The sequence below is a fragment of the Pseudophryne corroboree genome, chromosome 2 (genome assembly GCF_028390025.1).
Source record: "Pseudophryne corroboree isolate aPseCor3 chromosome 2, aPseCor3.hap2, whole genome shotgun sequence".
NCBI lineage: Eukaryota > Metazoa > Chordata > Amphibia > Anura > Myobatrachidae > Pseudophryne > Pseudophryne corroboree.
The window spans coordinates 80,269,900-80,296,804 of NC_086445.1; the positions used below are offsets into that span (position 1 = coordinate 80,269,900).

The 26,905-nt window shown below is 44.0% G+C and overlaps 1 protein-coding gene across 2 annotated transcripts in view; it reads right to left on the bottom strand.

Moving 5' to 3' along the window:
* The window catches only part of AMOTL1 (angiomotin like 1), a 216,611-nt gene that overhangs the window by 95,018 nt on the left and 94,688 nt on the right, over window positions 1-26,905 (bottom strand). For both annotated transcript variants that reach the window (XM_063951456.1, XM_063951457.1), the window contains 2 exons: window positions 16,423-16,572; window positions 10,470-11,364 (listed from right to left, as the gene is read on the bottom strand). In XM_063951456.1, the coding sequence (XP_063807526.1) occupies window positions 10,470-11,364; window positions 16,423-16,572 (1,045 nt within the window). The remainder of the gene's footprint in view (window positions 1-10,469; window positions 11,365-16,422; window positions 16,573-26,905) is intronic.

The following is a 26,905-nucleotide window of genomic DNA, read 5'->3' on the forward strand; positions in this document are numbered from 1 at the left end:
GGGCGAAAATGGATTAAAAAACGGGCGAAAATGTCTGCAATTGAATACCCTGTGTTGAATTAGTGCTGTTTTTTCAACCAGTCGAAAAAACGGCAGTTAATTGAATACCCCCTTAGCCTATTTAAAATTGTCGTTTTACTGTACAGGGCGATAGTAAACCGACAATAACAACATCAGAGTATTTTTGGCCTCTGCCTTTCATCTTGTACTATTGATTCATTTCATATTTGATCACATTTTAGTTATCCGTGCTAATTAAAAGCTTGTGGTGTGGATATTTTTTTTAACCCATCGGTTGTTGCATTACATCACTTTCAGTTAATTATAGCATAAATCTGTCTCCTTTATTGTATGACCTTGAATAGTATTGGCTTAATCCATTCTGTAAGACATTGAAATGTGACAGTAGTGACTCATAATACAGTTATTTTAGTCTACAGCATCCCATTGTAAGGGGAACGACAAGCACCAGAACAAGGTTAACAGGATGCCTATCCCTGGTAAAAAAAAAAGAGTCATTACAAGATGATAAAAATAAATTATATGTCCACAACCCCCGTATTCTAAAATGTATCTTAATGAAGCCATTACTAAAAAAGGCGGAAATTGTGGGTAGAAAAGTAATAAGCTTTGTAGCACATTCACAGGACTGCGAAGAATCCTTTCCATCTTATTAAAGGAACACCATCTTTTCAAAAATGTCCTGCAGGACTAGTATTATTTTTTTATTCTAAACTCACATCAGGGGGAACACTGGGCCCCATGGGATCCGGTCTTTAGGTCGACAGTAAGTAGGTCGACACTGTCTAGGTCGACCACTATTGGTCTACAGTAAGTCGACAGGGACTCTAGGCCGACATGTTCTAGGTCGACATGACATAAGGTCGACATGAGTTTTTCTTTTAAAAAAATCATTATTAGAACTTTTTCATACTTTACGATCAACGTTGACTACAGTTGGGAACGGTAACCTGTGCCGAGCGCAGCGTTAGCGAAGCCCGAAGCAGCAAGTGGACACGATGCACTAATTGGGTTTCCCAGTCACTGTACGGAGAAAACGATACCAAAAGAATAGGATTTAAATTACCTTCCGGTAAATCTTTTTCTAGTAGTCCGTAGAGGATACTGGGGTCCATTTGGTACCATGGGGTATAGACGGGTCCACTAGGAGCCATGGGCACTTTAAGAATTTCATAGTGTGGGCTGGCTCCTCCCTCTATGCCCCTCCTACCAGACTCAGTCTAGGAAACTGTGCCCGAGGAGATGGACATACTTCGAGAGAAGGATAGATAAGGATACACACAACAAGAGGAAAGCCAAGCTAACCAAACTTGAAACACGAACAGCAACGGCTGAACCAACATTACTCAACCAAGTAACACTGCAGGAAGAACGAAGTACTGGGCGGGCGCCCAGTATTCTCTACGGACTACGAGAGAAGGATTTACCGGTAGGTAATTAAAATCTTATTTTCTCTTACGTCCTAGAGGATACTGGGGTCTATTTAGTACCATGGGGATGTACCAAAGCTCCCAAACCGGGTGGGAGAGTGCTGAGGTTCCTGCAAAACTGATTGACCAAACTGAAGGTCATCAGAGGCCAAAGTATCGAACTTGTAGAACTTAGCAAACGTGTTCGAACCTGACCAAGTAGCTGCTCGGCAGAGCTGCAAAGCCGAATCACCCCAGGCAGCCGCCCAGGAAGAACCCACCGATCTAGTAAAGTGGGCCTTACAGATTTTGGACACAACAAACCTGCCGTGGAATAAGCATGCTGGGTAGTAAGCATAATCCAGCGTGCAATAGTCTGCTTTGAAGCAGGACACCCAATCTTATTGGGATCATAAAGAACAAACAGCGAGTCCGTCTTTCTGTGACGAGCTGTTCTATTCACATACACCTTCAAAGCCCTCACAACATCCAAAGACTTTGAAGTAGCAGAGGTATCGGTGACAACTGTAACCACAATAGGTTGGTTGATGTGAAATGCGGACATCACTTTAGGAAGAAATGGCTGACGAGTTCTGAGTTCAGCTCTGTCCCCATGGAAAATTAAATAGGGACTTTTGTGGGACAAAGCCCTCAGCTCCGATACACGTCTTTCTGAAGCCAAGGCCAACAGTGTGACGTCTTCCACGTAAGATATTTTACGTCCACCTCCTGTAACGGTTCAAACCAGTCCGACTGGAGGAACTGCAGCACCAAATTGAGATCCCAAGGTGCCGTGGGAGGCACAAAGGGTGTTTGGATGTGCAGAACACCTTTCAAGAACGTCTGGACCTCAGGAAGAGACGCCAACTGTTTCTGAAAGAAAATGGACAAGTCCGACATCTGGACTTTTATGGAGCCCAGACGCAGGCCCACATCCACGCCTGCCTGCAGAAAAAGCAGGAAACGAACCAGATGAAATTCCACCGCAGAATAATTTCTGCTCTCACACCAACAGACGTATTTCTACCAAATACGATGGTAATGCTTAGACGTTACCCCCTTCCTGGCTTGGATCATAGTTTGGATAACCTTGTTAGGGATCCCTCTCCTGGCTATAATCAGCCGTTCAACTTCCATGCCGTCAAACGTAGCCGCAGTAAGTCCTGATATATGAACGGACCCTGTTGCAGAAGATCCTCGCGAAGAGGTAGAGGCCACGGATCTTCGAGGAGCATCTCCAGAAGGTCCGCGTACCAGGCCCTTCTTGGCCAGTCCAGAGCAATGAGTATTGCTTGAACCTTTTCCCTTTTTATTCGTTTTAGAATTCTTGGGATCAGAGGAAGTGGAGGAAACACGTACACCATCTGATAAACCCATGGAGTTGTCAGGGCGTCTATTGCCACCTCCAGAATGTTGAGTGGAAGGATGACTTCCTGACTTGACCATCTTCCCTGAAACTGCACCCTCTGAGTGACTGCTCTCCAACCTCTGAGGCTTGCTTCTGTGGTTAACAGAATCCAGTTCTGAATTCCGAACCTCCGTCCTGCGACGAGGTGAGAAGACTGTAGCCACCACAGAAAGAAGATACTGGCCTTTGGCTATAGACAGATCCTCTGGTGCATGTGAAGATATGATCCGGACCATTTGTCCAACAGATTGAGCTGGAAGGGTCTTGCGTGAAATCTTTTGTGTTGAAGTGCCTCATAAGAGGCCACCATTTTCCCCAGAATGCGTATGCACAGATGCACCAACACCGGGTTGGCTTCAGGACATCCCGAACCATCGACTGGATTACGAATGCCTTTTCCCACGGAAGGAACACCTTTTGTGACTACGTGTCCAGTATCATTCCCAGGAATGGGAGCCTCCGTGTTGGCTCTAGGTGAGATTTCGGAAGGTTCAGAATCCCCCCATGATCCTGGAGGAGTTTGGTTGAGAGAGCAATGCTGTCCAGCAACCTTTCCCTGGACGGCGCCTTTATCCGGAGATTGTCCGGGTACGGAATTATGTTCACTCCCTGTTTGCGGAGTAGAAACATCATCTCTGCCATCACCTTGGTGAACAGTCTCGGTGCCGTGGAGAAACCAAATGGCAGGGCCTGGAACTGGTAGTGACAGTCCTGCAGTGCAAACCGGAGATAAGCCTGATGAGGCGGCCAGATCGGAATATGAAGGTACGCATCCTTTATATCCAGAGACACTAGAAATTCTCCCCTCCTCCAGACCTGAGATCACCGCTCTCAGAGAATCCACCTTGAATTTGAACACTCGTAAGTACTGGTTCAAAGACTTGAGGTTCAGAAGTGGTCTTACCGAACCGTCCGGGTTCGGTAATACGAACAAGTTGGAATAATATCCCTTGTTTAGTAGATGAGGTGGAACTAGAAGAATGACCTGAGTCTGTACCAGTTTTTGGATGGCATGCTGTAAAGTTATACTTGCCTCTTGTGAAACTGGCAAGCCTGATTTGAAGAATCTGTGAGGTGGGAGCCTTTGGAAGTCCAGTCTGTAGCCCTGGGTAATAAGATCTATGACCCAGGGATCCTGGTACGAATTTGACAAGATCTGACTGAAGAATTGTAGTTAGGCTCCCACAGGACAGCCTTACATGCATTGCGGGTCCACCGTCATGCTGAAGAATTTGAGGAAGCAGAGCCTGAGCTCTGTTCCTGAGCACCTGCTGTTGCTGGTATGCGTGGTTTACCTCTTGCAGAGGACGTAGAAGCACCTCTGGATTTGCCCTTGAACTTGGCCGTCCGGAAGGACTGAAACTTAGAAGCTAAATAAGTCTTCTTGGTTGAGGGGGCTGCAGAAGGAAGATACGTAGACTTACCCGCTGTAGCCGTGGAGATCCATTTGTCTAATTCATCTCTAAACAAGGCTTCTCCTGTGAATGGTAGGCCTTCCACGCCTTTCCTGGAGTCCGCGTCAGCAGTCCACTGGTGTAGCCACAATCCCCTGCGTGCCGACAATGCCATAGCGGTGGTGCGTGCGTTAAGCACGCCAATTACCTTTATGGCTACCACCATAAAGTTCACAGAGTCCTGTATATGCTGTAGGAGTAAGACAACATCCTTCCTAAATAAGGAATCAGACCCCTCAATTAGGTTACCTGACCATTTAGCAATGGCTTTAGTGATCCACCCACATGCAATAGTGGGTCTTTGGGCCACCCCAGCAGCTGTGTACAATGATTTGAGTGTAGTCTCAATTTTACACTCAGCCATGTCTTTCAGGAAGGCTGCACCAGGAACAGGCAACACAATTTTACGTGACAGCCTAGAGACTGATGCGTCCAGTATCGGTCTGTGTTCACTGCAGAGGGAAAATGGCGCTGGTGAGCTGCTGGATCCTCTCATAGTGAAGCCCCAACCCTTCAATGGTGCACAGCCTTCCCGCTTTTTTTTATACTGGCTGAGGAATCTGGTGCTTAAAATGGAGAAAACTGTTTTAAGGTTTTTGTGCCAGTATGGGCACTGTGTACAGGGACGCAGTTGTGTACGGTGTCTGGAGACGCATTCTGCCCCGTGTAGAAGCCGTGCATCTCCGTACCCTCATGCCGCTATAATGGCCGGCGCCCCGCTAGCCGGGACGCCGGCTCAGTACTCACCAATCTTCATTCTTCTGGCTCTGTTAGAGGTAGTGTCCTGTCAGCGGGGAACGGGACCATTAACCCTTCAAGAGGTTGGACCGTTTTCCGCCCTAAGTCCCACAAAGCAGGCAGGCTGGTGCCAACCAGCCCTGCCTGAAAATAACAAACATATGCAAAATAAATGCAGAAAACTCTTCAGGAGCTTCCATCAGCGTGACCGCCTCCTCTGGGCACATTTTCTAAACTGAGTCTGGTAGGAGGGGCATAGAGGGAGGAGCCAGCCCACATTATCAAATTCTTAAAGTACCCATGGCTATTAGTGGAACCGTCTTTATCCCATGGTACTAAATGGACCCCAGTATCCTCTAGGACGTAAAAGAGAAAAGTTAAAAAAAAACTCATGTCGACCTACTACATGTCGATCTAGAGTCCCTGTCGACCTACTTACTGTGGACCAATAGTGGTCGACCTAGGCACTGTCGACCTAAGTCTTACCTACCTAATATACCACACCCGGGCCCCATAGCTAAATCTGCGGGAGGGGGACCAGAGATTCTTTAGATCCTTTGCGTCGAAGGCCCCGGCTCTGCACCGTTTAGACTGCAAGCACGGAGGCTGGGACTGATGTAAATGTTTAAGCAGTCTCTGTAAAGCACAATGTAATGTGTTGACAGTATATAAACAAAGATAAATAATAATTATAACTAATGTGACACTATCCATCTTCTTTCTTCTGTTTTTGCAGCACTACATATAGGATAGTGACCTGCAATCAGTATTACAAAATAAACTGCATGTTGACAACAACTGTGTCTCTACAAGAGCCCTGGACAGCTGCAAGTCTCCCCCAGGTTTTACTGCAGAGTCTCTAAGTGACAGACATCTGGTTAATTAGTAATAATCCAACCAATTGTTTTGTACCACAGTGAACATGAACAGGCCATTTCACCTGATGGAAATCAAACAGCTGCAATTCTAATTGTGCCCAATCACTATGCAATCCAATCATTTGTCCCATTTGCTGGGTGATTGGGGACAAATGGAACTTACATTGTGGGACCTAACTGCAAAGATCACGGGACCAAGCAACCAAGTCATAGAGTACAGGGCAGGTGGGGAATACTTTATTCAAAGGCCATTTTGTCCTTGCGTACTATGGATATATGAGGAGATGTATCAAGCCTTGAGAGAGAGAGAGAGCAGTTGGGACAGTTGTCCAAAGCAATAATTGTAATGTCCATTTATTCCATACAATTAAACTCCCATCTGATTTGATCACCTGTGAGATTTACCAGAGTGGAGTTTGTTAGGTGGTTTTACCTGACACGCCAGTGGTTTTGGTGTTTTGAAGCCCCCACTTTGGGAGTTTGAAAATAAACTCTAGCCTGAATTTCACCTGGTTTTAGCCAGCCACAGAACCTGTGTAAATCATATGTGTCCCAGATTAAAAGGATATTTAATATTATGGTCACCCTAAATACTACAGCCTACAGTGATCTTGCATGTGCAATGGGGTTTACCAAGTGAACTCATTTAACACAAGATTTACTAAGAGACTGCTTGTGCGGCGTATCGGCAGCAGTTTTCATTTTCAAACTCCCAAAGTGGGGGCTTCAAAACACCAAAACCACTGGCGTGTCAGGTAAAACCACCTAACAAACCCCACTCTGGTAAATCTCACAGGTGATCAAATCAGATGGGACTTTAATTGTATGGAATAAATGGACATTACAATTATTGCTTTGGACAACTGTCCCAACTGCTCTCTCTCTCTCAAGGCTTGATACATCTCCTCATACATTCATAGTACGCAAGGACAAAATGGCCTTTCAATAAAGCAAATAGAGACCCATTAAGATCAGATCTGATTGGTTGCTAGATAGTCGTCACGGTTGTGTTAAGAACCAGCCCACATCACCAATAGTTATTATTTACAGGAGGCAATGAATAGACATGTAAATTATCTGCATCAGAAGTGGGGTGTACAGATGTGAGGGGGAGATGTATCAAACCTTCTAAATAGACCCAGCGGAGGTATTTCCCATAGCAACCTGTCAGATACCCTAAAAAAAACATACTGGACTGGCCCGTTTAACAGTCCCCCCAAAAAGTACTACTCTCCTATACCTTACATTAGTCCTATTCTTAACAATGGCGGTTCCCACATGTTGCCTTCAAGTAACTAGTGAGTAACACCAATGATAAGTATAGGCCAATGCAAAGTAAGGAAAGCAGTTACAGCCGCTTCACTTTACATTTTGGGGGACCGTCAAACCGGCAACTCTGGGGGGGTTTTGTTTTGTTTTTTTACAGGTCCTTTGGTCTAAGAAAATAATCAATATACTATATATATATATATTTTTTTTTTTTTTTTTACATAAACTGTTTTTATTTATTATTTGCTTCTTTCTTAAACTGCACGTGTGTTTTTATTTATATTTTTCTTCGGCAAGCGACAGGGCAAGCTGGTACTTATGGTTCTTGTCAAAGTCGAAAAATATCGTTATTCTCATGCCTTGTACTAACCCCATGCGCTTGCCCGCTGCACGTGCACATTCTCTCCCGTGCGTGCGCATATTCGCAGTTGCGTGACGGCGCCTCCACGGACATGCGCTCAAGCGCGTGGTATGTGCATTTACGGTAGAATTTGTGTGCGTCTGGCGGGCGACTCAATTGTCACATAGTTAATCCAAATAGTGTATTTTGTAGGTTATGGTCTCCTTAATAATATCAGTAAGTTTGTTTAGTGTAACTGGTTCATGGACAGAGAAATCCCTCTTTACATGATACGAAGGGTCAGACAGGTTTTGAGCAGTGGTGTTTGGTATGCAACGGTAGAGTATATTATTAGAAACATTCCGGTATTGGTTTGAGAGAAATTAATCGCTCCTGCGAATAGTTATGTTTATAAGAAGTTTATGGACATTTACTATATTTGCAGTTCATTATCCATGCGGCGGGAATCCTGAGATTCCCTCCCACCTGAGCAGTATGAAATAGTCACAGCCCACCTGTTTGAATCAACCTATGACCTTTTGTTATAATGTGAAGGCAGATTCCTGTGTCCAATGAACAATGAGATTGTAGGCCCCTTTGTAGTGTACTGTATGCAGTGTATATAAGGCAGCCAGTTTGGGCCAGCTTAGTCTACTCTCCACAAAAGGTTTTCATCACTGACTAACTTGAGAGCTGGTACCAGGACTGCGCAGCGATCATTCCCCAGTGTGTAAGTTTTTCTCTGTAACCAACTTGTTCTCTGTTTGTATTTGCCATACTCTCTCTCTCTCTCTCTGTTATTGTTACGCTGTTGTATATTGTATAAGTGTAGTTATTATGTTTAGATATTGATGTTAGTCTGTAGTGTATAAAATGTTAACTGTATTTTTTCCCTTTTTACATAACTAAATCTCGTTAGTAAAGGTTTTGGAACCTTAGCAAGGTATTGTGTGTTTATTACATTGCTGAGAGTATTCAGAGCGTCTCAATCGCTCAAGAGGCTTTTATATAATAGAGGTTAATTAGCATTGCATTGTGTTCACATTACAAAACCAAGGTTTACAGTATAGGCTCAGCCTTTCATTGTGTTGCATACAAGGTTTACTGTGTGTCATCCTGTGAGCGTCTGCGCCGCTCGTGTTCCTCTTGTGGGCACAGCGTCCGCTACGCTAGTAGCGTAGCATTACGGTACTCGGACCGCCTATAGCGTGCTCGATACCCAGCGTAAGCCGTGAGCGAACGTGTCGCTCGTGCGTCTCGACCACGGCCTAGCGTCTGCTACGCTAAGTGCGTACCCTTACGGTACCCCATACGCCCATTGCGTACTGAGTCTCTTACCAATATATAGTGAATGTTATAAGATAAATATTTAGCTTTATCATTCTCTACGTACCAGATTGCCACAACGTTTGGCAACCAGACCATGGTGGGACTTGCAATTCACTAAAAACAACCTGTTTTTAATCTATTTTGACCTATTTATATCTCACATATCCCAGGCTGGTGGGTATGAACAGCCCTGATTCTAGCTGGCATTACCAAGGAGGTGCGGTCCGCATGCACCCCCCTACAGAAACCAGCCCTGGGGCTGGTTCGGGAACATACTGGGATGACCCCACTGCTGTGAGTTCCCCCTCTAAGGTTCTACCATATCCTGAAACCAAGGTGGACCCCATGTCAGGTTCCCCCTTTGACCTTAGGGTAACCAGCACTGGGCTGAAAGCGCCAGAGCTGATTAAATGCTGGCGGTGACGCTCCCTCCCCCCACACAATACATTTATTTATTATATGTATTTATTTTCTTTAAATGCAGACGTTTTTGAGGGGTTTTTGATAACTAGCCGAAAACCATTTGCTCCCACGGACTGCACAATTATCTTTACAACCAGCCAACTAGTTCTATTTGCACCTGTTTAATAAATACGGTAAGAACCAAAGCATAACATTGTCTTGTTGCATATAATTATGTAATCACAGCAATTTAAATCATTTATGCATAGTGTATTCTGCCCATAACTTCAATATGAAAACATATTCCTGCAATCTATTTTTAACATGCAATAACTGACATAGCAGAAGGTTTATAATATCAGTCACTAACACCCAATAGTCAGAGCCGGGGTGTGAACAGAAATGAATGACCAGCAACACATAAAGCTCGGAGAAAGTCTGGCTCCTGGGGTTTGCTCAGCCCTGTATATAAATATATTAGTACGAATTATAAAGAAGCCATATCAACCATCGCCATTACTTTCCCGGAATAACTCCAATGATATAATCCCAAAGGTATAATTCCATGATCTTGTCTGATCTCAGTATAATGGATGAACAGATTTCCTTTACATTTTCTCATATAATTTTCTAAGCCAGTCGTGTCCTCGGCTGCAGAGCATGAGAAAGGGGACACCCCATTCATCACTCTTATGGGAAAAGTCACCAAGTTATCTCAGAAAGCCAATATGTGACCGTGAATGGTGAGAACTACGGAATTTATGATGGGTGTATTACAACAACCCAACTGTCCCTGAGTACAGCGCCATTAACTTGAAGACCCAAGATTTCACAGCTGGAGGACAGACTTTGCTCAAATAAATTCAATCCAAACCTCAGCGTAATGGAAGGCAGCCTTTATCGCATGCTTGCGGACCTGTTAGCTAAGATGACACATTCATTGTACAATTATCCCGAAACAGCTCAAATTCTCAGTACATCGGGTATTCTTTCTGCCTGCTAGGCAATGCACGTGTTGCAACAGGTGTCCAAGAGGCTGCCCTAAAGTTGACCATCCCTTTAAGAAGACCAAAACAGAACATTGCAGTGCATTTGCTGTACAGGCACAGCATCTGTACTTTTACAACAAACACCTGTTATTTTTCCACCAAGTATGCTTGGAATAGATGAATGGCCCTACGTCACTAAATCTAGCAGCAATACAACAGAAGTCATCATTACCTGGTTACGTTATATTCCGGGGGCGGCTGGTATCGGAGAACGGACACCTCAGTCCTGGCTGCCTGAAGGGCAGGATAAGGTTTGATCATTTCATGAACCATTAGATGCTGCTGCTCATTGTAAAAGTGTCCTTGTTCCTGGATTTTATTCCCAGGACTTGGGGCCTGTTTGACCCTGTGGGGATAGTCTGGCGGGGGCCCTCTCGGTTCCAGTTCGTTTGCTGAGGACGGAGCTGGAGAGGGGCCCCCGTGTTTTAGTCCTTTAATACTGCCAGAGGTAGAGGAGTGCTGCTTGACTCCATTCCTCTCCAGTGATAACATTATCCTCTCACTCATAGAGCGAACGTGACCTTGCTTGAGTTCTTTAAGTGCTTCATCTTGGTGGGCCTGACCGCTGTTGGCTCGGCTCACCGTCGGCCGGCCTTCAGTCTTGGATTTATGATTTGCCACAATACCAGCAACGTAAAATCCTGGTCCTGGTTGGCCTCTGAAGAAATGGGACTGGGCCTTTGCTTCCTCATACGTTGGTAGCTCCTCATTATTTTGTTGGGGCTGAGGGTTCCTCAGAGTTTTCTCCATCACGGTGTTGTCCACCTGATGTTCTTGCCCCTGAGGTTCCTGACGAGCTGACTGGTTGACCATTTGTGGGTCTTCTTGAGCGAGGTTTTCAATGGATGAAGCAGAATTTGTGGCGATACTGGTAGCTGGTCCTGCACTTCCTGTGGCCTGATGCTGAATAGCCAGGAGGTTCATGTTCTCCTTGGGATTGCCATACCTCAGCTGCTCTTGGATCAATCGCTGGAGAACGGTTCCTGTTGCAACATCTTCAGAACCTTGCATTTCCACCTCCGATATCCTGAGATAATCCAGGGGCAGGAAAATGGACCTTTGTTCTTCTGATAAATAAGAAAGTCAACAAAAGAATTACTGTCGAGGAAGAACAATGATAGATATGTGAAATTTACAGACAATATACAAGTTTAAGCACACACCCTGCTGAATAATATCAATATTACACAATGATAATTCAATAAGTGCTCGAGTATGGGTCGTTGGGTAAACACAACTTAGGTCGATCATGGAAGGTCGACATGCATTAGGTCGACAGGGACAATAGGTCGACATGGTCATTGAGTCGACATGTAGTAGGTAGACGGTCAAAAGGTCGACATGGTTTTTTGTGTGGGGGTTTTGGGTGACGTTTTCTTCGTAAAGTGACGGAGAACCCCAGTTAGTGCACCGTGTCCCCTCGCATGGCTCCATGCACAGTGTCCCCTTCGCTTTGTAGTCCACGTGGATCATTAAGTACGAAAAAATACACCAAAATTAAAAAAGTGAAAAACTCATGTCGACCTTTTGACCATGTCGACCTAATGCATGTCGACCTTCAGTGGTCGACCTAATGACTGTCGCCCTAAGCTGTGCCGACCTAACGACCGTATCCCAAATGCTCATTCAAGGACTTTTTACCATGATCATTAAAAGGGGTAAACATTAAGAAAAATAAGCATTATCAGATCAATGAACAGAAGGATATAATGAGCATTTTTCCCCTAAAACCTTAAACATTAAAGGATAGAAAGAGGGGCAGATGTATTAAGCCTAGAGAAGCAATAAGTGGAAGGTGATAACGCACCAGCCAATCATTACGGGTTTGAAAAATGACAGTTAGGAGCTGAGTGCCTGATTCCACTTATCACTACTTTATCACTTCTCCAGGCTTAATACATCTGCCCCATATTTTACAAGTACATCTCTTTATGTAGCTGAAACTGTTGGCTAGATGAACCTTTTAGTCGGGGGGTGTATCTAACAGTACCTACAGTACATCAGTGAATTACTGATAGAATTGTTACTTGGGTCGAGAACTGTATGAAGCCATGCAAGCATATTTACTGTACCACCAAGAGGCTATCGCCTTGAAGTCCAAGGAGAAATTAGCTTTTCACACTAAAGAATACAGCAATCATCACTCACCTCTATACAGCAGAGGCAGCCATTTTCTGAACTGACTCTGGGGGGTATTCAATTAGGTCAGAAAAAAGGGACTTTTCACCATTCTTACGGTGAATGGGGATTATTATTTATTATTGAAGACTGCAATCAGAGGGGTGATCCATCATATTGCCGCCCAGCTATATGATAGATCACCCCTCTGATTGCACTCTTAAATAATAAATAATAATAAAAGCATTAATCTTAACGTGCACAATTCTGGGTGGTACAGCGCTATACAAACGCCATTAAGGGGCAGTGTTATGCTAGATTGCCCAGCCGATACAGATGTATATTGTGTGACGAGATCTGAACCATTACCAATGTGATAATATGTATACCAACACAACCTGTGGGGGGGGGGGTCTCATGACAGACAAATCTATTATACTAGGTGCTTCATCAATCACTGCCCAGAAGATAGAAAGACATATATAAGAACAGATACTGTGGGAAACCCATCCTCAAACTGAAACTTCAGCAATACCAGTGTGGTACCTGAAGGCAGATAGTGGGTGAATTACCTCTTTCTGTATGGAGAGCAAATATTGATACATTGTTGAACTACATGCTGGTAACAGTACAAATGGCTACAGTTTACTGAGGTATTTGCAAGTGTTGTGATATAATCTTCCCAGTATAAGAGGAAAATAACTCGCACTGTAATGGGCCCTACACATTTGTCGATCCGCCACCGAGCTGGCCGACGGGCGACCCGGCGGCGGGGGGGGGGGGGGGGGCAGTGACGGGGGGAGTGAAGTTTCTTCACTCCCCCCGTCACCCGGCTCCATAGCAGTGCAGGCAAATATGGACGATCTCGTCCATATTGGCCTGCATGCATAAGCGGCGGGGCACCAGCGATGACCGAGCGCGGGGCTGCACATCGTTCATCGCCGATGCCTCCACACTGAAAGATATGAACAGTATCTCGTTCATTAATGAACGAGATCGTTCATATCTTTCACTATTCTCGTCCAGAGTGTAGGGCCCATAAGTCTGTTGCATCAATTAAGAGAGCAGTATACTGGACAATACAAATAAGACACTGACACTGAATTATTTACAGGCAAAGTAGCCTTTTATTGTGTATTTCACTTTGAAGGATCACTGATCGGAAACAAGTAGTTTTAATATCACACTTTGTTTTTCTTATTCACACTATATTTTAATATTTCACCAAATTCCTAAAATGATTTTAATGCATATCTAATAAAGAACAGTTATTTTATTTAGAAAAGGATTCGTGGTTTGGTGCGGCCAACAAAAATGCTTCATTTTCTCTTTCTGGTTTTTGTATTTACATGTGCCCGCCCAGTTGTGATGTCAGTAACCAGCGGCCTCTGCAGCACGTATACGGATGGCAGACCGCCTGTACACACAGCACGATGCGTCAATATATCTGCAGATATATCGGCCATCGGCTGTGCTGCACATCTGACGCAATATGTCTGTGACCGACATGGTTCACAGACATATCGGGTGTACACACCAGCCAACGCGCCCACGAAATATATATATATATATTACACACAAATGTACCCAAATCTGCGCTACCAGGGGGGCTGCACTTTTAGAATAACCCTTTTGCCGGGTTCACAACGATATGCCGGCGGTCGGGCTCCCGGCGACCAGCATACCGGCGCCAGAAGCCCGACCGCCGGCTTACCGACAGTGTGGCGAGCGCAAATGAGCCCCTTGTGGGCTCGCTGCGCTAGCCACGCTACGGGCACGGTGGCGCGCTACACTATTTTATTCTCCCTCTAGGGGGGTCGTGGACCCCCACGAGGGAGAATAAGTGTCGGTATACCGGCTGTCGGTATACCGGCTGTCGGGCTCCCGGCGCCGGTATACTGAGCGCCGGGAGCCCGACCGCCGGCATACAGAAGACCACCCCTTTTGCCAGTTAAGGGTTCACAATAGACATATACAACAGAATTCCAAGTGCGCACAACAACTTTTAAAATATAAATGACTGATTGTCAATTAACATACAACCAAAAACCATAAAATATTCACAATAATTTATTAAAAGCAATTCATTGGACATATATAACCTCTAGCAGAATATCACCAAGGTTTTAGTATCCTTGAAATAGAGTTCAGATCCCGATGCGTTTCGTCCTTGTTAGGACTTCATCAGGGGATACCAACAGAACGTATGACTCCTCAAGGACCTATTAATAGGTTTGTTCTTGGTAGAAGAGACAATCTTTATCACAAGATGAATAGTGTGATCACATTGTAATTAAATCTGATGACTTATAGACAAGAATAGTCTATGTACGGTGTGAAAATACTCTAATGAAGAATCTTAATCCTTAATGTAATGTTGTGACCATGGAATGAATTTCTATCAATTGGTGACTTCAGAAACCAGAAGAATGTCATATCATGACCTCCATAAGTGAATATAAACCCTTGTATACGGGAAACTAATGGTGAATCAATGTCCACTAATACGTGTCATTAATTAATTTCTACTAATACGTTTCTACTAATTTCTACTAATACGTGTCATTAAGTGATGATCCAAATTACAGATTTCCCAGAGATGTGTATAGGTCTCTTCACATTTGTGGAAGAGACCTATACACATCTCTGGGAAATCTGTACTTTGGATCATCACTTAATGACACGTATTAGTGGACATTGATTCACCATTAGTTTCCCGTATACAAGGGTTTATATTCACTTATGGAGGTCATGATATGACATTCTTCTGGTTTCTGAAGTCACCAATTGATAGAAATTCATTCCATGGTCACAATATTACATTAAGGATTAAGATTCTTCATTAGAGTATTTTCACACCGTACATAGACTATTCTTGTCTATAAGTCATCCGATTTAATTACAATTTGATCACACTATTCATCTTGTGATAAAGATTGTCTCTTCTACCAAGAACAAACCGGTTAATAGGTCCTTGAGGAGTCATGCTTTCTGTTGATATCCCCTGATGAAGTCCTAACAAGGACGAAACGCGTTGGGTTCTGAACTCTATAGAAAGGACACTTAAAACCTTGGTGATATTCTGCTAGAGGTTATATATGTCCAATGAATTGCTTTTAATAAATTATTGTGAATTTTTTATGGTTGTCGGTTGTATGTTAATTGACAATCAGTCATTTATATTTTAAAAGTTGTTGTGCGCACTTGGAATTCTGTTGTATGTATATATATATATATATATATATATATATATATATATATATATATATATATATGTGTGTGTGTGTGTGTGTGTGTGTGTGTGTATATATATATATATATATATATATATATATATATATATATATATATATATATATATATATATATATATATATATATATATATAGGACAGGGTGTACCAAACTCCAGATTATTGCTGGTGTCTAAGATGGCAAGGAAGGCAGCATTAACACTGAAAAAGTAATACTTTGATGGAATTGCAGATACTGTGGTAAGCAGATACTGGGGAAGATTTATCAAAGTTTGAAGAGATAAAGCGGAGAGAGGTGAAGGGGGAGATACACCAAGCCTTGCAGAGAGATAAAGTACCAGCCAATCTAACGTTCATGTTACGGGCTGTGTTTGAAAAATGACAGGAGCTGATTGGTTGGTACGTTATCGCTCTCTATCTCTTTTCAAGGTTTGATAAATGTCTCCTATTATGTTTCATAATAAGGTGTGTAGAGCACCTCCACCCACATACTAGACATCTTCAAGATGGAGGAGTCTGAGGTGGCCAACTAAAACTCAGCATAAGGAGCTGCATCATTAATATGGCAATTATTACTATTAATGACATTCGGTTTAATAAGGGTTTATGCCTCGGTGCAAATGAATCATGTCAAATATTATTTAGGGCTGACACCCCCTTTCTAACCGTGCACACGAAGATACCTGAAAGCGTAGTTCTGCAGTCCTACATAGCCAGACATTAGAAGTGGAAAGCAGATAAGTTATATACATACCACAGACGTGTTCTCTGGAAGCACTGCCTGGCTCTGCTAGCACCGAAGAGGGGTCATTGCCGTCAGCCAACAGAGGGCAGTCCTGATACAGGTAGTCTGTATCCTCACACTGTGCGGGGACACACAGGCTGTAGTAGGCAGACAGGATACCTGAAACAAGGCAAAGTATTAGTCTATAATGACGCTACATGGTTTAGGTCTCCCTCATACCAGTGCTACATTGCAAGCTCTGAGTTTTTGGAGGAAATCAGCAAGGTGGAATAAATATCAGCACATAAAACAAAGTTGGCAAAACAGATTAGGAAAAGAGAAATCTGGTCGACAACCCGCTGACCCTGTGTTTCCTGACCTCGTAGAATATACTGTTCCTATGATACAGCTTCTTAGATCCCCAGAATCCCTGTGACCAGTCATGGATTACAGCAACATCCCACACAGAAGGCTTTTTATTTTTTTAAATAGCAAATTAAGTACTGTAGCTTTTAGGCATCTATTTATTTATTTTTTGCCGTCCTCCTACAAATCATTATCTTTTTCTCAAATTCTCAATGGACAGCAGACAACAATGGCTGCCACACTCAAACAGACTCAAAGATACCAGCACATCATGTGACGGCAGAAGAGGGATGAGTGTGATTTAAACCTGACTATCACCCCCCCAAAAGAAGTTACGTCATGATGTCATCAGTGATGTCAGAGCAGCCACCACAAATGTCCCTAGCTGTTGTACTGCTGGAGGCTTATAGCATTACACCAGACTAGAGCGCTTTAGCAGGAGGTAAGGAGATTACAGACTAAACGGTTTCTAGTAAATTGTATGAGGTGCCAGCGGAGTTGCATTCACCTTTATAGAAGTTATATAAAGTCAATTACTTTTATACAGACTTAATAATAATGTTCGGGGGCCTACTGTGACCATTTCTGGCTTTACTGGTCTCTCCCACCCCTTGAGGTATGCTGGGACTTGTAGTCCTAGAACCCCATGGTGAGTGACTGGTTTCCTATCTCCGTCCTAGTGTCTGGATGTGTCCGAGTTTGCATTCTCAGCTGCATGAGATTTTTTCCTCATTTAAAACCACTATACGTCCATTTGGAAAGGAAGGCTTATAAAAGATGCATACTGCTCGGCTGCTCCGCACACAGTCTGCAGAAAGCTGCAGCATTTCATCCTGCAATGGAATCTATGCAGAGAGTGCTGGGATGCGGCACTCTGCAAAGCACTTTTAGCACGTATATCTGTGGGACTATAGGTAGACAAATGTTTTATTTAACAACAGTTATATATTGAGAGCCCAGAAAGCTTTACAGAGACTATGTAATCATTCACATCAGCCCTGCCCCACTGGAGCTTACAATCTATGTACCATACTACATAGACACACACAGTAGGGTTACTATAATCAGAAGCCAATGAACCTACCAGTATTTTTTTGGGGTGTGAGATGAAACCATGGGGCACAGGGCTGATAGTGATTTGGAAGTAAAGCAAAAAAATCAGGTACTGTAACTATGCAGCTGGGCACAACCATATTGCACTGCAGGTGGGGCAGATGTAACAGGTGCAGAGAGAAAATCTAAAATGCAGTGTAAAAATAAAGCTGTCTAACACTAGTGGGCTACATGCAAAAGCAGCCAGCATTTACCCTGCACTGAAACAATCTAAATGTATTTGCACCCCCTTGCATTGCAACATGGTTTGTTCTAGATACTTTTTTGCTTTACGTCCAAATCAGAATCAGGCCCACAGATAGGGTACTAATTGGACTGAAATTCATCACCTCAATGCTGTGATGCAGCAATACTGACCACTGTGTCACAATGCTGCCCCGAAACACATAATCTAGACACGAAACAAATGCTACGGACATCTCACATCATTAAATAACCATTCATTGTTCAAGTGGAGTCACAAAGATTAGTCGAATTAACGAGTCACCATGTAATACATGTCCAAGTATGGCCTGGGGTTGTTCAATCCTGGTATAGATAATATTTCATTTTACTTCAGTCAAGCAATATCACAACGCCCTTATATTAGGCATTAAAATGTGCAAAGCATTAAAGTTCTTTAACATTTCAATGGAGATTAAAGATGGAAGCGCTTCCAAAATAATACAAATATTATTGTTTCATTTTAAATAGCGACGTCGCAAGAATCCAGACTAATCCTCCAGCAAGGGTCAGGGCCGGCAGGCATGTAACGCTCCGGTTTTGTCATCTCACGGTCGTGTAACTTGAACTCTTTACTGAATTATGGCACTGAAAGATGATGAGTCTATTATCGTAGCAGGAGATTACAGCCATCATACCAACATGCACTTTATCCCCCCAATTACATTCAGACAGAGAACATCTTCGTTATAAGCCTGAATGATAAATGACAACTCCAGCAATATAAGGTTTGTGTGAGGCGCATCTGCAAATTTTAAATAGCAAAGTAAGGTCAGCACTAAAGTTAAAGGTGATGCCACAAAAAAAAGGTTATGGAGACACTCTTTGCATGTGTATCCTTACCCATACCGCTCAATGGGTTGGGTATGGGTGACCAGCGTTTGGGATCCCGCCGATCCCTCGCTCAACTGTCCCAATTTAGGTGGAACAGGCTCATTTTAAAAGGCTCAGTCCAACTGTTCCGCTTGCAGATAGGTCGGTCCCATGATGGGAAAGTTGGAAGGTACAAAGCGTGAAGAGTGAGCCAATGTATATCCCTGGGCAAGCTGTAATTCCAGTAGAACGTCATTGATGAAAGTCTTTTACTGTAGATGATCTCCTCACATATATGGCGAGTTACCACTCCAGCCTAATAACTCTGGACACTGCCAAACATTGTTCATCTCCTCTTGGCTTCCTCTATCAGCTGGAGACCAATAAGGCTTGGTTCTACGTCATCTGCGCTTGTCAATCTATTCCACTTCTCTAGGAAAACGAATAAGCTTTTGGGTTTTGGTATCACCTCTATAAGGAGGGCACCCACATTTAGCCATACTCTCCAGATCTTCTACCAAACTTCTATTATTCTATAGAGCGTGCGTTAGCAAGCAGCGCCCTTTAACCCCTTTGCCTGTCTGGTAATGCTCAGTCTTGTTTTGTTACCGCACTGGTCCCGATTTGCAAAGTTGTGCAGAGTATGCTGGCGCTATATACACAAATGCTACTAATACATTTCCCAGTGTTACTGAAATATCTGCTGTCACAATGTTTGTTTTTATAATTAAGGCCAATTACAACAAAACCTCTGCATGCATTAGTATTCCAGGGTTTTTGTTATTGTCAGTATCTCAAGGACTTTGTGGTAGGAGTCTGCCAGACGGTGTGGTGCCAGTTCTGTGATATTAGCTTAAAACTAAAGATAAAAGGGTGGCGAACCATTCTTTACATGCATTACTGAAAGGGAAAAGAAACAAAGGGAGTAATAGACAGACTGAATGCTGCTGGGGGCGGTTATGGACAATGACACAGACTGCAGACGGCCTAAATAGCTGCTTTTCATTTATATTTCCTGTTAAAAGTCTGAAGGGGTCAAAGCGCAAGGTGTAATTCCAGGTGCTTGGAGATTGGGAAATGTAGTTCTACTTCATAGAAAAAAAAGGGAAGATTATGATGACTATACACCTGATAGCCTCACATCAATAATCTGAACAACAACTGAATCTCTTGACCATGTCTGTCTGCTTTTATGCATTGAATTGCAGCCACGATGAGCTAATTAGATATTTTTGAGTAAGGGTCAGGTGTGTGCAGGTGTGCCTAACAAAGTGTATAATGAGTATGTGAGTATATATATATATATATATATATATATCCATGTGCAAAACCCGGCACTCATAAGGGACAGCGTGGCCCCATATAGAAAAACTTACTGGAGTGCCTTCCCAGAGATATTGAATCCCACATGTAGAGCAAAGAAAGAGGCGGCACTTCCAGATTTGTAAAAGTGAAAAACTTTAAGTCATAGATCGACGTTTCGGGGGGTCTCACCCCATCATCAGGATAACATGTGTGGGTGGGAGAACAGGCAGACTGTGAGTATAAATGTTTTATTATTTATGTACACATGTTATCCTGATGATGGGGTGAGACCCCCCGAAACGTCGATCTATGACTTAAAGTTTTTCACTTTTACAAATCTGGAAGTGCCGCCTCTTTTCTTTGCTCTATATATATATATATATATATATATAAATACATGCACATGCAGACATGTGCACAGTTATTTTATAAATAAATCCGCCTAGTCCAAAGCAAAAAACATGTAGGAACTCTACAAAAAGCAACACCACAACATGCTGTATCCAACTTATTTTGAATACATCACAAATAGTACAAGGTTCTCTACCGAACTTGTCCTGTATTGTCTGCTGCCGCTATCGATGTGTAAAGCCCCATACACACTGGACGATTTTTTTGAAAGGTGTGGACGATAACGACACATCGTTAAGATAATCGTCCAGTGTATACGCACAATATCATTAATGATGCGCGCTCCCGTGGGTCGTTAACGATATCCCCCATCATCCGAATATGCAGGTCAATCTGACGATATCATTAGAAACTGCATGTTCAGGGTTGTGGCAGGATGACGTCATTGAACGATATCGTTAGCGATATCGTTCAGTGTGTATGCACTATGGGTCTAATTCAGACTTAATCGTAGATGTGCTAAATTTAGCACATCTTCGATCAGTCACACAGACATGCAGGGGGACGCCCAGCACAGTAGCGATGCTTTTGTACTTGAAGAGTAGCTCCCTACCAGCGAAGCTCCTGCAACGATCAGGTCTGAATTAGGCCCTATGTCGTCTGTCTGGGAGTTCAAGGGAAAATACTGCCAATACCATGTTTATGTCCCTACCCCTTTGGATATTTTTTTATATACATTTATGGACTAATACTAGCTCTATGTGTAGAAATTAAATCTGGGTTTAGTGATTCTTTAAGGTGGACCTGTCACTACACACAGACATAAAGCAGCCATTTTGTCAGCTACATCCTGATTTTTGGTTACAGGAGGCCTCAGTGGTTTTTTTTTGCTTTTACTCCCAGTAGACAGTTCTATAGAAATGCTGCATTTCATTCCAATCCAATCAGAGCTAATTGCCTGTAACAGCTGGATTTGATTTGTAAAGCATAAAGTGGAATTATTTTTCCCTACATCATGTTTTCATGGGAGTAAAAAAGATTTTGAAAACCATACGTATTTCACATTTATGTCTCGGGAGGGGTGAGTTGGGTTATAAGCCTCCATTTTCCAGATTTCTGTAGTTGTCTATTTTATACACATATTTACCTCAGCACGGAAAACAACAAGGCAGCTTTCACACTAAAGCATACCCATCATCTACATACAGGTTATTTTATAGTCCAGTGGACCCTAATCTCTTCCCTCAAGCCACCCTAATAGTCCAGGTCAGGAGTTCACAGCCACATCCTCAAGGCACATAGGGCATACCTCCCAACATGACCCTCTCCAGGAGGGACAGAATGCTCTGCTCCTGGACTTCCCTCGTAAATTATAATGGCCATCACCTGTGGTGAAACACCTTTCTTATCCATTAACCTGTTCAACACAGGTGCCGGCAATCATACATTAAGAGGGAAGTCCAGGAGCAGAGCATTGTGTCCCTCCTGGAGAGGGTCATGTTGGGAGGTATGCATAGGGAGTCATTCCGAGTTGATCGCTCGCTAGCAGTTTTTAGCAGCCGTGCAAACGCTATGCCGCCGCCCACCGGGGAGTGTATTTTCGCTTTGCAGGAGTGCGAACACTTGTGCAGCAGAGCGTCTGCAAAAACTTTTTGTGCAAAACAAGACCAGCCCTGTAGTTACTCTTCATGTGCGTTGATTCTAACGACGGAGGGACGGGTTTCGACGTCACACACTCGCCCAGCGAACGCCCAGCCACGCCTGCGTTTTTTTTGCCACGCCTGCGTTTTACCAAACAATCCCTGAAAATGGTCAGTTGCCACCCAGAAACGCCCACTTCATGTCAATCTCCTTGCGATCGGCTGTACGTTTGGAATCGTCGCTAGAACCAGTGCAAAACCACAATGGACTTTGTACCCGTACGACGCGCGTGCGCATTGCGGTGCCTACGCATGCGCAGATTAGCCTTTTTTTACACTGATCGCTGCGCAGCGAACAACGGCAGCTAGCGATCAACTCGGAATGACCCCCATAGTCTGATAGTCCCTACACACAGCACGATGCACCGCGAGGTCCCCGACAGCCGATACAGGGGGAGTGAAGTTTCTTCACTCCCCATGTCACCCGGCTCCATAGCCCTGCATGCTAATATGGACGAGAATGTCCATATTGTCTTGCATGTTTAAACGAGCCGCCACCAACGATGAATGAGCAAGGGGCCACGCATAGTTCATCGTTGGTGCCTACACACTGAAAGATATGAACAATATCTCGTTCATTAATTAACAAGATCGTTCATATCTTTCAGTGGTATCGGCCAGTGTGTAGGGCCTATAACAGTACAGGTTTTCAGGCAATCCATGCTTAAGCACAGGTGACTGACATAGTACCTCAGTCAATTTGATTATACGATCTGTGCACAAGCACGGATATCCTTAAAACCTGGACTTTTATGGTGCATTGAGGACAGAGTTTGCGAAAACCTATCATAGTCAATCAATTCACTACGTGAGCGTTCCCCTAACAGTGCATGTTTTACATATTTCCCCAGTATCACGTGTCAGCCAGTAATGAATACACCTGTGCGCCAATTAGGAGAACTGTAAAACATTCACCGAGAGATCCCCAAGGACAGGAGCTAGGTAACAGGGACATGATTGAGGCATGAGGCACATAGGCCTCATGCCTCAGTGATGTCACCAGTTCCTAGTTACAGTAATTGATTCAGCCAATAAAATAGTTACCTCCATTGTTATAATGGAAAGTTCCTATTCAATAGAAAAAAAACAAGGCAAATAGTCTGCAGAAGAGATTCCACTGAAAAGTTTCCGTGAACATTTATAGAAAAGTAATGTGGAAATAATTAGTTAAAACAGGGACAGCTGGACATTTGTACTTTTTAGTACATGACCCCACGAGGTACACGTGCCAAACATCTAACAGCTCCTATAAACAGACCAACAGGCCGGCCTAGGAGCCTGAACCCATTGCTAGGCTATATTACCGCTGCGGCTCTCTGGTTGGGATAACAGTTTCCACTGACACTTCCTGCGCTGTAGGACTTCTCAGGCAAAGTGTAACCCGAGCCACTAACATTTCACCGCACTAAACATAAACATGTTCCATTCATCTCTCGTTTCCTGTAGGTATCCTTTCTGCTGAGCCGTGATAACGCGCAACGCCAAGTATAAAGCTGGGAGCCCAGGACATTACTCTGCGCTGGCTCGACGCTTCCAGCAACTCCCAGGATACTAAAAATAAACTCGGACAAATATTTTCTCATGATCCGCAGACATTTCTTAAGGTCGGTGCCAACTGATTGTAGAGACATGATTAAGTAAAGGACTTGGGGTCCGATTCTGCGTCGCACGCTATGTGGCAGTTGGATGTAGTTGAGCAATTTATTTGTTTTTCACTGCGCATGTGTGCAGACTGTGTTCGTACAGAGCCGCAGCTGCAGTTGTGCGACTGATGGTGGCATTTAAACACCCACCAAGCGCGATTACTCATAGTGAGCCTCTCAGTCCTAGCAGATTACTACGCATGGATGTACACAAGGGCTTGTAGAGGTATTGGCAGATGAGCGACAGGCAAAAGAAACAGACAGAGCCGATGATTTTGACTGAAGGCGCATACACACTTAGCGATACAGTAAAATATATAGCTGATTTTTACCCTCCTGAGCGATATAGTTTACTATATCGGCCAGTGTGTATGCAGCTGACGACGAGCGAGGCGCGTTCCCGCGGGTCGTTAACGACCCTCGGTCTCAGCCGCGTATCGCCCAGTGTGTATACAGCTGACGACGAGCGATGTGTGGCCCCGCAGGTCGTTAACGACCCTCGGTCTTAGCAGTGCATGTAGCTCGATTGCGACTCGTCGTCCAAAGCTGCACGCTCCGGCCGGCCGTGGCATCGTGCACAAGGCGATGTCGCTCACTGAGCACCCACCTTGAGAATCAGGGGGAGATTTATCAAACAAATGTTATTTCAATGCTGATTGGTTGCCATGTTCACTTCTCCACACTTTTCACTACTTCATGAATAGACTCCACAATTATTTTCAATCCCTTTGTGTCTACTATCATAGTAACGGTTTTCTGTACTCTTGCGCTACTAGGAAGATGATTTTTGTGACATTTGGGGGGGGGGGGGGGGGGAGACTTGTGTTTTTTTGCGCGCCTGTGAGTAATGGGTGTCTGACAGAGCTATTCAATTGTTCATAAAGTGGAATTCCACAAAAAGTAGGGCTTTTGGGCGCCCAAACGGCTGCTGGCCCGTACTTCGCACGGGTTTAGCTGCTTTACACGCCTAAACCCGGTGCACTGGGGCACTACAAGTGAGGTGAGTAATGGGTGCCCGCAGCACTCACGCCCATCAAAAAAACTACTGAGAATGGCAGGTTGTTGAATACAGATTGGGTTACACTGGTGTGATTACTTTTGCACACACCTGCAAATATGACATATCAGATTGCAGGATTGGATTGTCTGACTGAATATAAATTCCAGCAAAAGGATGAAGTTTTGCCACCTCTAGAAATGCCAGAGTTTGGATCCCATTCATTTACATTCAGTAGGATGCATTTTGCACTTCTCTGGAACATAACATTTCTAGGCAAACTGTGACCAACATGATAAAACAGTTCCCATGTCCCCTCGCTCCTATAATGAAAGCCATGAGGTTAGTAATAAAGTGTGAGATTGGAAGGAAAGTGTGCTCCTAAAGCCGCACTAGATTTCAGTCAACGTTATCACTGATCCCACATCAGCATTTCCCTCCCCTGCAAACCTTCAAAAAGTAGACGGAAATTGCATGTACAGTGTCAGTGCTACCATTTGCCAAACCTAGGCGGTTGTCCAGGGTGCCAATGATTAGGGCCACCTAAAACTCTGAGGGGGAAAGGTATTGGGGGTCATTCCGAGTTGTTCGCTCGTTGCCGATTTTCGCAACGGAGCGATTAAGGCAAAAATGCGCATGCGCATGGTACGCAGTGCGCATGCGGTAAGTATTTTAGCACAAAACTTACTAGATTTACTCACGTCCGAACAAAGAATTTTCATCGTTGAAGTGATCGGAGTGTGATTGACAGGAAGTGGGTGTTTCTGGGCGGAAACTGACCGTTTTCTGGGAGTGTGCGGAAAAACGCAGGCGTGCCAGGATAAAACGCGGGAGTGTCTGGAGAAACGGGGGAGTGGCTGGCCGAACGCAGGGCGTGTTTGTGACGTCAAACCAGGAACGAAATGGGCTGAACTGATCGCAGTGTAGGAGTAAGTCTCGAGCTACTCAGAAACTGCTAAGAATTTTCTGTTCGCAATTCTGCTATGCTAAGATACACTCCCAGAGGGCGGCGGCTTAGCGTGTGCAATGCTGCTAAAATCTGCTAGCGAGCGAACAACTCGGAATGACCCCCATTAAGGAATGGAGTGGAGGTGACCAACTTCTTCACTTTCTCTCTCTCTCCAAGGCTTGGTACATCTCCCCATGTATGAGTGGCAGGGAGCTAGAGGTGTATCAAACCTCCTAACCTCCACTTGTGTTTTATAGAAGGTTTGATAAATCTTCCTCTATATAATGTCACACAGCCAGAGTTTTTAATGCACCTGCGGCGGCTGCCGACACAAAGGTGAAGCAGCCTGAGAGCTTGGCCAGGGAGGAGAGCCAGGTCCGGGCTGACCAAAAGAAAAGGTGTGTGTGTGTTACGGTGAAAAAAAGTTGGAAAAGCCAATGACAGCCTAAACTAATCAACACAAATACAACAGAGCTCAATCAAGTGACGCTTCAGTATTGTTCATGCAAGTCTAGGGACAGTGATGGACAAATGGCAGCCCTGGGGCCACATGTGACCTACAGTCACCAGCTAATTACAGCTGTATTATTTGAATTATTTGTTATACCTCACATTGCTTGTTTAAAAGGCCTGCAGATACAGTATTACAGGTAGGTGTCTGTAGCATTGATTACATGCATTACTATAACTTACTACTGAGATTAGGAGTAATGTGTAGCCCTTTAGAAGGTTACAGGGCCACCCAGTGCTGCCCCCCCCGAGGGTGTCAGGTTGCCTGTCACTGGTTTAAGAAGTCCGCCCTTCACAAATCAAGCTCTCAGACTTCTGGGGAGATGTATCAAGCCTTGGAGAGAGAGATATACCTGTCAAGGGGGACTCGATAAGCATTTTTCTTATCGCCATTTTAGCAGTCTTTGAGCTATTAGCATCTAATATATGGGATGACTTATATAAAAGTGGATTGGTTGCATGCAATTTATATGGTAAGGCTATATGGGGGACATTTATAAAGCCTTGGAGAGAGATAAATAGGTCTATTCAATTCTAGTCAGAA